General features: G+C 41.0%; 1 protein-coding gene across 3 annotated transcripts in view; it reads left to right on the top strand.

The window, feature by feature from the left end:
- The window catches only part of IGF2BP3 (insulin like growth factor 2 mRNA binding protein 3), a 151701-nt gene that overhangs the window by 45772 nt on the left and 91401 nt on the right, over positions 1-14528 (top strand). For all 3 annotated transcript variants that reach the window (XM_021689681.1, XM_021689679.1, XM_021689680.1), the window contains exon 3: positions 1033-1081. In XM_021689681.1, the coding sequence (XP_021545356.1) occupies positions 1033-1081 (49 nt within the window). The remainder of the gene's footprint in view (positions 1-1032; positions 1082-14528) is intronic.

The following is a 14528-nucleotide window of genomic DNA, read 5'->3' as shown; positions in this document are numbered from 1 at the left end:
AGCAGGGAGCCCGATGCGGGACTCGATCCCGGGACTCCAGGATCATGACCTGAGCTGAAGGCAGTCGCTTAACCAACTGAGCCACCCAGGCGCCCGGGTCAGGGATTTTTAATGTTACCTGTACTTGGTAGCCTAAAACTTATGGACCTCATGGGATGTTTTTCAGTGCATAACATAAAATACATAGGATTATGAAGGAAATGACTGATTTTGAAATACGGTTAGCAAAATGTTAAAACTCATAGTAAATACGTACTGCTTAACATAATAATTTCTGGCAACACCTCTAAATCTCACAGTAATGGGTGTAGATGATAAAAATCTGCAGCAAGTTAATGTGTTATAAAAAATACCTGCTGTATATTAATGTCAGAATTACAAGTAGTGTGATTCTACTGTGGTTTAATGCCAACATTCACAATTAAAGGAGGTACTAAATTTCAGTTAGAGGATAGTGAAAATAAATAGGTGATTTTTATCCCCCTATCTAGGTTCCCTGAATCTATCTATGGACCCCTTGGCTGTGATCTTAGATTAAGAACATCTGTAGTATGGATTTGTTTGTGTTCTGGTATGCTTAATTTGAGGCTTGAGGGCTTGAATTTAGAATATAGTCACCAGAGGAAATGTTTCTCAAATACTATAATTTAAAAAAGCCAATTTTAGGGGCTCCTGGCTTGGCTCAGTCAGTAAAGAATGGAACTCTTGATCTTGGGGTTGTAAGTTTGAGCCTCACATTGGTTGTAGAGATTACTTAAAAAAAAAAAAAATCTCAAAAACTAATTTTAGTGGCTTTTAAAATAAACTGTAATAATCCAATGATGCTGGATCTCCAAATGGTCTTAATATGATCCTGTGATCAACTTGGTCTCCTTTTTCCTCCTTGGGCTGTAGTTTCTTACTATACATTGGTTTGTATGTAGTTAATAAAAAGTTAATATGTTAAATAACTTCAAAGCATCCATGTTGGCTATTAATGTCTTTTGTTTTCATATTTTTTTTCTTTTATAAAACATTTTAATTCTTCTGCAGGATCCGGAAACTTCAGATACGGAATATCCCGCCTCACTTACAGTGGGAGGTAAGAATTTACATATTTAATAAAATCAAGATTTCTGTATCTAAGCTTACTGTTAGTTTTTTCTAAGCATTTTTCTCCTTCCCCCCAACTCTGGGTTGTGCTAGAACACAAAATTCTTATGTATTGTCTTGCTGTGGGGTTTTCTTTGCGGGGGCATATAGTATCTCTGTTAAAAATCTGCTCTTTGATATACTTTAACTGGGTAATTTTCCTCATTCAGTCCCATCCTAATAGAATCTTGTTTGAGATCTTTCTGATGAGTTCACCAGTTATATTTAAATATGAATTTCTCTCCTTAGCAGAATTTTTAAAGACACATACCTGCTACTTGTGCTTTATTTTAAAATGTTAACTCTGCTTTCTTTTGCTCAGATGGTGGCACTGTACTCACTATGTATAAACAAACTATTTAGCACAATTGAATCCCATTGTCAGTAACTTCCAAAGCATGATGTCATGGTGAGAATTTGAGACACCAGTGGTTGAAGAGATTTACAAAAAATGTCTGTTGAATCTTCCTGATGGTGGAACCTGAAAATTCTTAAAACCTACCTTGAAGAAGTGGTGCCGGGAAAACTGCTCAGCTTTTTATATATATTCTAATATAAAAATCAAGAGTAGCTAGCTTGGTGTGTTTCACCTTAATCTTCTGAAATGACATTTGATGAGTCAGTCACTAAACCCAAAACCTTCACCAAAATGAAAAGTATGGTTGAAAGGTTTCTTTGGCAGTGAATTAAGGCAGGTTGGTCTGAGGTGTGATTCTCCCAAGGTCCCATTTGGTAACAAATCATTTATGCTCGTAATATTCTAGAGCATTTATTTTCAGAACAATATTATTGAGTTTAATCTTTGCTGGAGGAGGTGTTTCTTCGGTGTATGCTAAACATTTTCCAAGTTATATGATGTATAGAAAGTATGTTTTTGTAGATGGAAACAGTGACTTTAAAGATTAAACCTAAGGCATTTTCCTGTTTTAGATTAATACTTGTTTAGGAAATTCAGTAGCTTGGAGGATGGGTACTCAAATCAAGTGTTGTGCTAATCAAGGTTACTGATTTGGTTCCCCTATTTTATTTTTATTTATTGATATATTTCTTTGACCCCCCTATTTTAACATGGGCCATGTTAAACATGATTTTTTGTTTGAGAATCAAATCTCATATAATGTAGCTTTCAATGAAATAATCAAATGGTAGCAGCCAATTTTAAGATAAGAGTCTTAGCACATCAGCTATAGGCAAGTGGCGGTTGTCTTCATTCACTCATAGTAGCTCTTCAGATTTAGGTTGCACTAGCTTTGAAGCATTTATTTTATTGTATTTTTGGTGGCTTTTCAAGGTTTTAGTTTACTGTATTCTTTCTCATTCTGGGTGAGATTTAATTCATGAGAATAAATATTTATTTGCTGTGTTCAACTTTTTCTTAACTTTTTTGTATTTCATTTTGCCCTCCTCCTAGTCCTTTGAGGTAAGGTGACGTTGGGGGTGCTATCTCCATTTTCAGGTGGGCAAATAAGAGCACACAGGATTCAAAAAAATAACTGAATTGTAATTATATATATATGTGTATATATATATATAATACTGCATTGTAAGACACTTAGGACTAGACTTTGAAACTCTTGACCTTTGATCTTAAATTTTTTTTAAATGTTTGAAACTGATAAAAAATTACTGAGGGCTTGTCAGGAGTAGAATGAATTATTGGGATGTTTCCTTTTACTTGAAGACTTGAGTGAATACCATCTGTTACTTCCTTTTTGAGATGAGTCACTTTGTTTTTGTTTTTTTTTTTAAAGATTTTATTTATTTATTAGAGAGAGAGAGCACATGAGAGGGGGGAGGGTCAGAGGGAGAAGCAGACTCCCTGCTGAGAAGGGAGCCTGATGCGGGACTTGATCCCGGGACTCCAGGATCATGACCTGAGCCGAAGGCAGTCGCTTAACCGACTGAGCCACCCACGCACCTGAGATGAGTCACTTTGTATAATGTTGTTTTTTTTAAAGATTTTATTTGACAGAGAGAAACACAGCGAGAGAGGGAACACAAGCAGGGGGAGTGGGAGAGGGAGAAGCAGGCTTCCCGCGGAGCAGGGAGCCCGATGTGGGGCTTGATCCCAGGACCCTGGGATCATGACCTGAGCCGAAGGCAGACGCTTAATGACTGAGCCACCCAGGCGCCCCACTTTGTATAACATTTTATTTGTACACTCGGAGTATGCCGGCTGTCTTGTGCCAAAGCCGTACAGACAGTGATAATTTTGGATTTAAAGGTCCAGATTCCCTTTATAATGGAGGGATTAAACTTTGAATCCACTGGTTAATCTTTGATTCACTGACAATGGAATGGCCAAACATTTGTGCCTCCTGATTGGATGCAGTGAGGAAATACAGAGAAACACGGGTGAAATAGTCTAACCTTATTAAAAAAAAAAAAAAGACTTGACTGGTTTCAGTTTCAGTCTAACTTTGAATCACCAAAAATATAGACAATAGAGGCACAACTTTAAATGATGCCATGAAGAAATAACTAGTCAAGTCCAGAATATGAGACATTCCACAGGACATGTGATACTGTTCTAGTCAAACAAGGGCATGTTAAAAGGGAGAAGAACTGTTAGGGACTAGGACCTAAAAGGATAACAAACAAGCATATACTTAAAGTAAGTTATTTGTGAATCATGTCAATAGTCCTTTGAAGCAGCATGAAGTATCTAGAAAAGCCTTAGTGGCTTTTGGGGTCAGTATCTAGAAAAGCGGTGGCTTTGGGGTTCAGACTTGGAATTGTATCCCAGCTCCACTACTTCCTAGTTGTGTGATCTCTGAGCAGGTTTTAAAACTCTTCTGAGCCTCATTTTCTTCATTAGAACATGAGGATGAGGATCGCAGCCACCTCATTGGGTTGCTGTGAACATTGATAGAATGGTGTATGCTAAAGCCCTTAAAAATGTGTGGTACATAGAAGTGCACTACATTTTAGCTAGGACATGAGCAACAAATTCACCTCCTCTTTTTTTTTTTTTTAATATTTTTTCTTAAAAAAATGTTTTTTAAAGATTTATTTGACACAGAGCACAAGTTGGGGAGCGGCAGAGGGAGAAGAGGGCTCCCTGTGGGGCTCAATCCCAGGACCCTGATCATGACCTGAGCCGAAGGCAGACGCTTAACCGACTGAGCCACCCAGGTGCCCCCAAATTCATCTCCTCTTAACCTTACGTTCTGGTGCTTGTCTTAGGTCCAGCCTGGAGCCCAGAAAACACTATGGTTTTCACCAGGGGAAATTGAGTGTAAAGGATTACACAGGTGCTGGAGGACTGAAAGGGGGAATCCAGAGGTGGTGACTGCAGGGAATGGCTACCATCTGAAGGCTGAGGGGTCAGACTAAGAGGTTGAGATGATCAGATCTTCGAAACTTGGAGAGAGAGCCCTGAGTATTTGAGACTCTGAGCAAGGGTTGTGGCTGGTGCCTGGGATTGGGGGGAAGGAGGTGATGAAACTGGCTCTAGGCATGCCAGAGCCACGCCTTGGCAGCTAGAGACTGAAAGGCACTGCTGTTAGGGACAGCTGATAAATGGGAAAGAGCCTGTCCTGAGTCCTCATTCCTGTCTTCCAGTCTCTGAAACTACCAGGGAACTGGGGTCAAAGGAGTGATACAGGGTGTAGAGTCCTAGCATTGAAAAGCTGAAAGGTAGATCTGGAACCAAGAGCTTAATATTCACTCAGAGTCCTTTTTTTTAATTTTAATTTTATTCATTCATTCATTCATTCATTCATTCATTCATTTGCAAGAGAGCATGAGCTGGGGGGGAGGGGCAGAGGGAGAGGGAGAAGCAGGGAGCCTGACTCGGGGCTTGATCGCAGAACCCCGGGATCATGACCTGAGCTGAAGGCAGATGCTTAACTAACTGAGCCACCCAGGTGCCCTTCAGTCAGAGTTCTAACCCAGAAGTGAAAATTCCTGCCCTGTTCTGCCAGTCAAGCCATTTTCTTTGAGGTCACTGAAGAGCTGACAGAATCTGGAACCAGGGCAGAAACACTGAATATGCAGATCTGTAGCTGGATTGTTAATTACTTCATTCCACTATGATATTTTTTATTTTATGTTTGCATTCATTTATTGTTTATATTTTCTTTATACCGTCATATACTAAATGATCAGAAGGGGATTCCTTTCGGGTTCTCTGTGTAGTGCATCTTGCATGCTGTGTGTGCCAAGCAGGGGTTAAACAGATTCTAACCATGTAGTTTTGGACGATGATAAAGCACTTAGGGGCACTGGATTGGCCACCTGTTTCACTACTTAAGTGTTTGTTTTTTGGCAGATAAAAATATGAGCAAACTAACTTTTTGAAGGACCTATTGCTGGAGAATTAGGTAGTTTTGTTTTTCTCCAAGTATGTGGAATGTAGAAGGGGAATAGGAGAAATTGTTGCTTTTCTACCTCCCATCCCCTTGCCTGAGATACTTGAAGAGTAGATTTTTCGTGTGACCAGAATGATAGAAGGGCCACATCTACAGTCCTGATGGCCAGCAGACCTGGGTCCTCAGATGCCCTGAAGGAGGTGAGCATGTGTGCTAAGGATTTGAGTGGGTACCTTCTTGGACAAACAACACAGAGGTGGGGGAGTGACAGAGTCCCAGCAGTACACTTCACTTTCAACACCTTTGAGAACATGGTTTCTTCTTCTTTTTTTTTTCTTTATCCATTCATCTGTTATTATTTTTTATTGTTATGTTAATCCCCATACATTACATCATTAGTTTTAGATGTAGTGTTCCATGATTCATTGTTTGTGCATAACACCCAGTGCTCCATGCAGAATGTGCCCTCCTCAATACCCACCACCAGGCTAACCCATCCTCCCACCCCCCTCCCCTCTAGAACCCTCAGTTTGTTTTTCAGAGTCCATCATCTCTCATGGTTCGTCTACCCCTCCGATTTCCCCCCCTTCATTCTTCCCCTCCTGCTATCTTCTTCTTCTTCTTTTTTTCTTAACATATATTGCATTATTTGTTTCAGAGGTACAGATCTGAGATTCAACAGTCTTGCACAATTCACAGCGCTTACCAGAGCACATACCCTCCCCAGTGTCTATCACCCAGTCACCCCATCCCTCCCACCCCACCCCCCACTCCAGCAACCCTCAGAAATGTAAGACTCATTAGTTATGTAAATGAAATGTTGTAAAGAGTAAGTTAGGTTCTCATTTTGGGGTTGGGCGATAAAAGTAGAGTGATGTTTCCCAAAGTTCACTGTCTGGGAGAATAGTCTGAGCTAGTTAGTCCTCTTCATCTGAGAGGTTCTACATGACAAGGCCCTGACATTGCCCAAGACTGAAGCCACCATATTTTCTTTCTCTCTCTCTCTTTTTTTGAAGATTTTATTTATTTATTTGAGAGTGAGAGAGCATGAGAGAAGCATGAGCTGGGGGGAGGGATAGACGGAGAGGGAGAAGCACACTCCCTGCTGAGCACGGAGCCTGTGACGGGGTTTGATCCCAGCACCCTGAGATTATGACCTGAGCCAAAGGCAGACGCTTAACCAACTGAGCCACCTAGACGCCCCACCACTATATTTTCTAAGGCAAAGATTTGAATATGTGGTCTGACAAATACTTAGGAGGATTGCATACTTTGATATCACAGTCTTGGTAGAAAATCCAGAATGTATGTTGGCTTTACCTCAAGGATTGAATATCCAATTTTTCCTGGACTTAACTGAGCTGGGAAGACAAGTATCTTGGGAAGAAACTCTGAAGAGATTTCCACAGTGTAAGGTCTGTTTCTGCCATGTGTGTAGTCTGGTGTGATTGAGTAGAGGAAGCAGAAGCGGTATCATGGGCTGAATGTAGGGGGGGGTAAAGGGATTTTCTTTATAACTAAGGCATTCTCTGTTTGTATCCAGCCTTCGGACATATATGAGTTGGGTCTCTGGTTCTGGACAGGGAAAGCAAGTAACCAATGTACAAAAAATGAAAAACCAAAGCTATAAGTTGGAAATACCAACATAAAATACTGTTTAGGGGGGAAAAAAAAATACTGTTTAGGTTTCTTCTCAGCAGAGTTACCTTAATGATTTCTTTTTTTTTTTCTTTCATTTATCCATTTTAGAGAGAGTGAGAGAGCATGCAAGCCAATGAGTGGGGGGAGGGGCAGAGAGTAAGACTCTTCAAACAGACTCTGCTGAACTCAGAGCCTGACCTGTGGCTCAGTCCCATGACCCGTGAGATCACAGCCTGAGCCAAAACCAAGAGTCGGACGCTCAACCAACTGAGCCACCCAGGGGCCCCTTAATGATTTCTTCTAAAGGTCTTTTTGGTGCTTCCATATGTGCTTGAAGCAATTTTTGGAAGTATATCTTGTAGGAAATTTTAGGAGGCTCTTCTTTCACAGGGCTATAGTACTGCCTTAACAACACTGTATTTAGTGTTTGGCTAGTTTGTTTTGAACCTAGCTCCTAGTAACCAGCTTGGAGAAAGTTGACTTCTAGGGGATAGGGAATGTTAGAACTTTCTTGGCTTCCTCCATGATTAAAAGTTTATTCCTTTATAGTTTGCTGGTGGGGAGTGTTGTTGATAGTAAGACCTAATAGGGGGTGGTAGCAGAACTTCCCTATAAATTACATTCATGTTAGTCCTGTCCACTGTCTGATAGAAGGGCTAAAGCTTTTGAGAGATGGCCACATTTCAGACTGCAATGGAAGACCTACTGTAATAAATAAGGTAGAAACCTCAGAAAATGGATATTTTGTGAGATGAGGCAAGTACTCAGAATGGAGAAATTATATTATCCACATTGCACTGAGAAGAATGCTTAATGGAAGCAGTTGTAGAGGTCAGAAATACGGATAAGATTAGTAATAGTTTCTTAAAGCTGGTAACGTCCCCTGTCTGTTACTTTGTTTCCATATGGACTCTGAATATAGTAAGAAAGATTGATTACAGGAGAAGCACCCTGGCTGTACTACTAGTAAGTAGAAATAACAATGTTGTTATACTAGGCTCTGGCAGAAGGGAAACCAAAGGAGTCTTTATTTAGAAAGAAATAGGGAAGTATGCAAGAAAGTAGTGATGCCGCATTATCCAATTTGGAAGGGGGAGAGCAAAACTGTAGCATAGTTACCTAAAGTAGTTCTCAGCCCTCGAAGTAAGCCTTGGATGAGTGTGTGCTGAGAATTAGAAGACTGTGTTGGAGACTGGGGGAGGGGGGATGACTTCCCAGTAAAGAGATTTAGGCCAGGGCCATGGAGTCAGTTAGGTGACGTCCCTGGTGGATGTGTTCAGTGGCAGAAACTCATTCATCTTCATCTGTGCAAGTGCTGATTACTTTTTGGTGCTCTGGTCAGATGCTTTTTGGCCCAGGGTGAATGCATGAATTAATGATGAACAGAAGTTGGGTGAGACTGAACCATTTAAGTATAATTGATGATGAGAAGCTAACAAGATGAGGTACTCAATCAAACAGAAAAAGACATCATCTCCAGACATAGTGGGGTTGACGTTAACCATGAACTGAATGAGAAGTCACAAGAGGCATTGATGTTGAATATTACAAATAACCCATTTAAAGGTTGGCTTTTGCAGCAGGTATCTTTGAGTTGTAAATAAAGTAGTAACGGATAAACAGTGTTATTGGTAGGTGATTTTCTGACTTTTCTCTTCAAGGGACTTGGTATGGCAGAAGCCTGGTATATGAATATAAATGCAGAGCTGTTGAAAGCTGGCATAGGACCTTGTCTGCTGGTTCCCTCTTTCGCCCCTGGGGAAGTTTTGTGGGCCTCTTTGAAAATCACTATGACATCAGTTGTTAGAGCTAGTTGATCTCTGCCAAATAAATCTGAAGGACCGGAACAGGCAAGTTGAGGAAACCATTGACACACATAGGTGATCTTTCTTCACTGTGACCTGACTCTGAGCACTGTCCCGTAAATACCTGACACTTACTGAGCACTTATGTGGTAGGCGCTGAATTAACCCATTTTATCTTCACAACAGTCCCATGTCCCCACTTTACAGATGAGGCAGCTGAGGTACAGAGAGGTGAAGTAACTTGCCCAGGGTCACGCAACTGGAAAGTGGTAGAGTTTCTGCTCTTAATCAGGTTACCCAAACAGAAAACTTCCCCCAAAGGTAAGTTTCTCTTTCTTATAATTATCATCATTTATTTGCTTTCAAGATGCCCCTAAAATTTTGACAGTGAACCCAATAGAGAAGGGATTCTCCCCAGGTTTGGAGGAAATGCATGGTTATGAGTGATGAATGGGGTTGAACAGATTATTTGGGTAAGTTACTGGTAAACCCTTCCTTTTAGAGAACCGTGGACAATGGTGTTCTTTATGCATCATTGCTCTGGGATGGGTTGGACGTGGTCTCATTAGAAATGATTTGGTGAAAGACATGCAGGGGAATTAAATACCAGAGTTATCCTATGACCTGTATAGAAATGGTATATACGGCAAGTATTTCTGGTCCCAAGCTGCTACCTCCATGTGTTTACAATGCCCTTGCACCATGATCCTGGACTTATGCCCTGTACTTCTGTTGTTCTTCTGAGATGGTTATCTCAAAGGTCTCCAGGCCCTTCATTTAAACCTTTTTTTTTTTTTTTTTTTAAGATTTTTTATTTATTTCTTTGACAGAGAGCGAGAAAGGGAACACAAGCAGGGGGAGTGGGAGAGGGAGAAGCAGGCCTCCTGCTGAGCAGTAAGCCTGATGCAGGGCTCGATCCCAGGACCCTGGGATCATGACCTGAGCCAAAGGCAGACGCTTAATGACTGAGCCACCCAGGCGCCCCTAAACCTTTTATTACAAAAAATATCAAAGATAAAAATAGGTTAATATAATGATACCCAGTTTCAACCATTATAAATATATGGTGAGCCAATCTTGTTTATAGCTCTACTCTCTTACCCTTTTCCAGATTATTTTGAAGCAAATCCTAGACTTCCTATTAATTTCATTTAGTAAATAACTGCAATATATATCTCTAAAAGATAATGTCTCTGTATTAGTTTGCTAGGGCTGCTGTAACAAAATACCGCAGGGTGGGTGGCTTAAACAACAGAAACTTTATAATCTCATAGTTCTGGAGGCTAGTAGTCTGATAACAAGCTGTCAGTGCATTTGTATTCTCCTGAAGGCTGTGAGGGAAGCATCTGTTCAAGACTTCTCTCTTCTGGTAGGTCCCTGGCTTGTGGCAGCAAAACTCCAGTCTTCATGTGCTGTTCTTGCTGTGTGTATGTCTGTGTCCAAATTTCTCCTTTTTATAAGGACATCCATTCTATTGCATTAGGATCGACCCTAATGACTTTTTTTTTTTTTTATAAGCTCTGTGTGCAACGTGGGGCTTGAACTCATGATCCCAAGATCAAGAGTCACATGCTCTACTGATTGAACCAGCCAGGTGCCCCATAATGACTTCATTTTAACTTGATCTCTGTAAAGTCCTGATCACCAAATATGGTTACAATCTAAGGGACTGGGAGTTAACACTTCATGATATGAATCTTGAGGATACACATTTCAATCTATAACCATCTCTTTTAAAAATTCACCACTGGGGGCGCCTGGGTGGCTCAGTTGGTTAAGCGACTGCCTTCGGCTCGGGTCATGATCCTGGAGTCCCGGGATCGAGTCCCGCATCGGGCTCCCTGCTCCGCGGGGAGCCTGCTTCTCCCTCTGCCTCTGTCTCTCTCTCTGTCTCTCATGAATAAATAAATAAAATCTTTAAAAAAAAAAAAAAAAAAAAAAAAATTCACCACTGGGTGGCTCAGTTGGTTAAGCATCTGACTCTTGATTTCAGCTCAGGTCTCCATCTCAGGGTCCTGAGTTCAAGCCCTGCATTGGGCTCCACACTGGGTGTGGAGCCTACTTTAAAAAAAATACATATTAAATTGATAGTAACTCAGATATCTAATCATTTGTGTTTCCTTGATTATCTCAATGTATAAAAGTTTTTGTTTGAATCAGGATCTAAGCAAGATCTTTTTTAAGACAGTTAATCAGTAGGACCCCCCCATCCCCTTTTTTGGTGCTATGTATTTTTATTTTTTTAAAGATTTTATTTAGTTATTTGACAGAGATAGCGAGAGCAGGAACACAAGCAGGGGGAGTGGGAGAGGGAGAAGCAGGCTTCCCGCTGAGCAGGGAGCCCAATGAGGGGGCTCAGTCGCAGGACCCTGGGATCATGACCTGAGCCAAAGGCAGACGCTTAATGACTGAGCCACCCAGGTGCCCCTGGTGCTATGTATTTCTTGAAGTTGGTTTATTCTGTAGAATGTTCTACATTCTTACTTTGCTGAACTATATCCATGTGTTACCCCTTAACATGTTCCTCTAACCCTTGTGGACTTGCATTAGATATAAGTTCAGTTTTTTGTTTGGACAAAACAAAGTAATAGGTGGTTATGCATTCTTCCAATAGGAGGTACATAATGTCTGTATGATGTGAAATGCCACCGATCGCTGCTTAGATTCGTAATTGTGTAGTTGTAAGATGGTCATATTTTAATTCTATAATTTCTTCATTATTTGTAAACTTGTTCTCATCAGTTATTTGATCACCCTGAGGTAAAGTCTGTAAGACAGACAGGAAAAGTGCTCAATCTTTCATTTTCTACCTTATAAATATGGGTGCCTTGGCATCCTACAAGAGTGACCACTGAGGGTTTTGTTTTTACCAATGAGTTTTTATGTATATAATTGTGAGCTCATGGATTTACACAACTTTGGGTTTCAAAGTTATTGGAATCATTCATATTAATACTCAAATTCTCCTAATCCTGAGAGACTTGTGAAAACTTCAAGACCGTGCTAGTGTCTTTTTTTTTTTAAGATTTTATATGTTTGTTAAAGAGCGTGCGTGTGCATGTACAAGCAGGGGGAACGGCAGGCAGAGGAAGAGGGAGAAGAAGAAGCGGCTCCCTGCCGAGCAAGGAGCCTGACACGGGACTCGATCCCAGGACCCTAGGATCATGACCTGAGCCAAAGGCAGACACTTAACTGACTGAGCCACCTAGGTGTCCCGCCAGTGTCCTTTGGATGCTACCTCTATAGTTGAGATCTTCCTTGATTTGGGTTTCAAGAAGTCCCAGGTTCATCTTGTATGTTTTCTGCTCCAAGGACTGGAATCAGCCCTTTCTCTCAGGAGCCTGGCTCCTTGGGAAATGGGGTTGAGAGATCACAGAGTGTCATGCCCCTCTTGGGACCAAATCCATTGGCCTTTTCTTGGTTGTTCATTTTGTTTGCAACAGTTATGTTCTCAGCTCCTCCAATGGTTTTAGTCATGGCCATTCTTCTGTGCCCTGACATGTGCTTTTCCATTCCTAAATGTGAACATTTCTCTATTATTCACTCCTTTGCTTTTTCTCTTAGAAATTCCACTTGTTGCTGCCTGTGTTTTGCTTCTTGCTTGGAAGCAAATGTTCTCTGGAATATTCTTTGAATTTAAGGTTTAAAACAGAGTTTCTTTCCCTCTCAAATCATTTCTTTGCTTTCCCTGTGAATTTTAATAGTGCTTAGGTCACATGGGCTTGGCCTTGAGGTCACCCTTGATTCTCCTGTTTGCTTTTTGGCCACAGATGTGTGCCCCCCCCCCCATGCTTCCTTTGGTGTATTTCCCTGTACCCTGTGGCCACCACCCTGTAGAAAATTCAGTCCTAAGGCAACTGTTTTAAGCATCTTACCATGTGTAAATAGAGAAAACATTGTGGGCACAACCACCCTCTGAGGGCTGACCATGAGGGCTCCTGCTTTGTATTCTCAAGCTTTAAAACTATCTTTAGAAGGGCCTGAGCACTAATTTTAGGATTCTGCTTTAGTGCCAAGTTGTGAAATTGCTCTTTCAGTTTCATAATCTTCAAATGAGTCCTATAACTCTTCAGATGAAAACAATTGGTCTTTTCTGTTCGAGTTATATTAAGCTACCAACAACCACAAACAGATCGTTCATAGTTGTAAACAGGAAAGGTCGTAAAGAGAGTCTTTGGTTTCAGTACTATTCACTTGCAGTCCTGGCAGATCCAAGAAGAAATAATTAGTAAATAAATCTCTTTCATTTGTGTTTCATGCAGAGCTTTCTAGAGGATTCCCATACTGCTTCCCAGTTCAAATTGGCGATTTAGGAATAAGTGTGATCCTATGAATAAAGACTGAGAGGAAAGGAAGTTAAATGCTTGGGGTGGGAAATAAGGCAATAGTTATGCAGACTTTAATGCTTCATGACCAAACAGCCAAATAACAAAGTAACTTTTACAAAGCCTATTTAAAAACTGATCTCTCTTCTGCATGAGATTGATGGATCTTTATGTTCTAAAGTCTCAGGAGCCCTCAAAACACCCATAACTTGCTGTTTTCTGTGTGAGGTAAGAGGTTTGTTGGCTTGATTGAGAATGTTGAGGGGCCTGATCTGTGTCATTATCACTTAGAACACTTATTATACCAAGTGCATGGTATTTCTTCCAATACCATTCTCCCAACTCTTCAACACCAACAAAGTGTCCTACAACTCAATTCATTTCTGACACTAACTATTGGATTTAATATCAGACTCCAGGTTAAGGGCTCCATCTCACAAGACTGTCTGGATCTCAGATGCCATGTGCAGTGGGATGCCCAGGTTTCTCACACTTAGGCCTGATTATAAATTTGGAGGGTCCCACAGTAGCATGTCCCTCCCTTCTCCCCTCTCACCAGTAATTCACTAGAATGGCTCACAGAACTCAAGAAAGCACTTAACTTACTATTACCAATTTAGTATAAGTGATATAACTCAGGAACAGCCAGATGGAAGAAATGCACAGGACAAGGTAAGGGGAAAGGATTGCAGAGCTTCCATGTCCTCTCCAGGTACAACATTCTTGCCACATCTCCATGTGTTCACCAATCTGGAAGCTCTCCGAACCCATTCTTTTGGGATTTTATGAAGGCTTCATCACATAAGCATTATTAATTGAATCACTGGCCTTGGTGATTAATTCAATCTCCAGCGCTCCTCCTCTTCCCAGGGTTTGGGGAGTGGGGTGTAAGTTCTAAGTCTCCAATTGTGCCTTGGTCTCTCTGGTGATCAGCCTCCATTCTGAAGCTGTCTAGGACCCACCAAGAGTTGGCTCATCAGAACAGAAGACATTCCTATCACCCTGAGCATTCAGGAAACTCTAAGGGATTTAGGAGCTCTGTATTAGGAATCAGGGACAAGGACCAAATACGTATTTCTTCTTATGCTGCAGGAGACTCTCGTATTCTCAGTGCCTGGCATTGCTTGACAAAAACTTTTGAAAGAAGGAATGGTAGAATAATAAGTCTAATTATAACCATATACTTTATTTTAGAAGGGCATTCAGGTAATGTGGAAGGAAGCATACATAAACCAAATAGATTACCAGGTAGCATGAGTTGAAAAAGAGGCCAAAAGAGATGATGTGTGGTGAGATGAAAGTGGTTAAAAGCC

The sequence above is a fragment of the Neomonachus schauinslandi genome, chromosome 12 (genome assembly GCF_002201575.2).
Source record: "Neomonachus schauinslandi chromosome 12, ASM220157v2, whole genome shotgun sequence".
Classification (NCBI taxonomy): domain Eukaryota; kingdom Metazoa; phylum Chordata; class Mammalia; order Carnivora; family Phocidae; genus Neomonachus; species Neomonachus schauinslandi.
The sequence above is the reverse complement of the archived record's forward strand: the minus strand, read 5'-3'. Positions and strand labels throughout refer to the sequence as shown.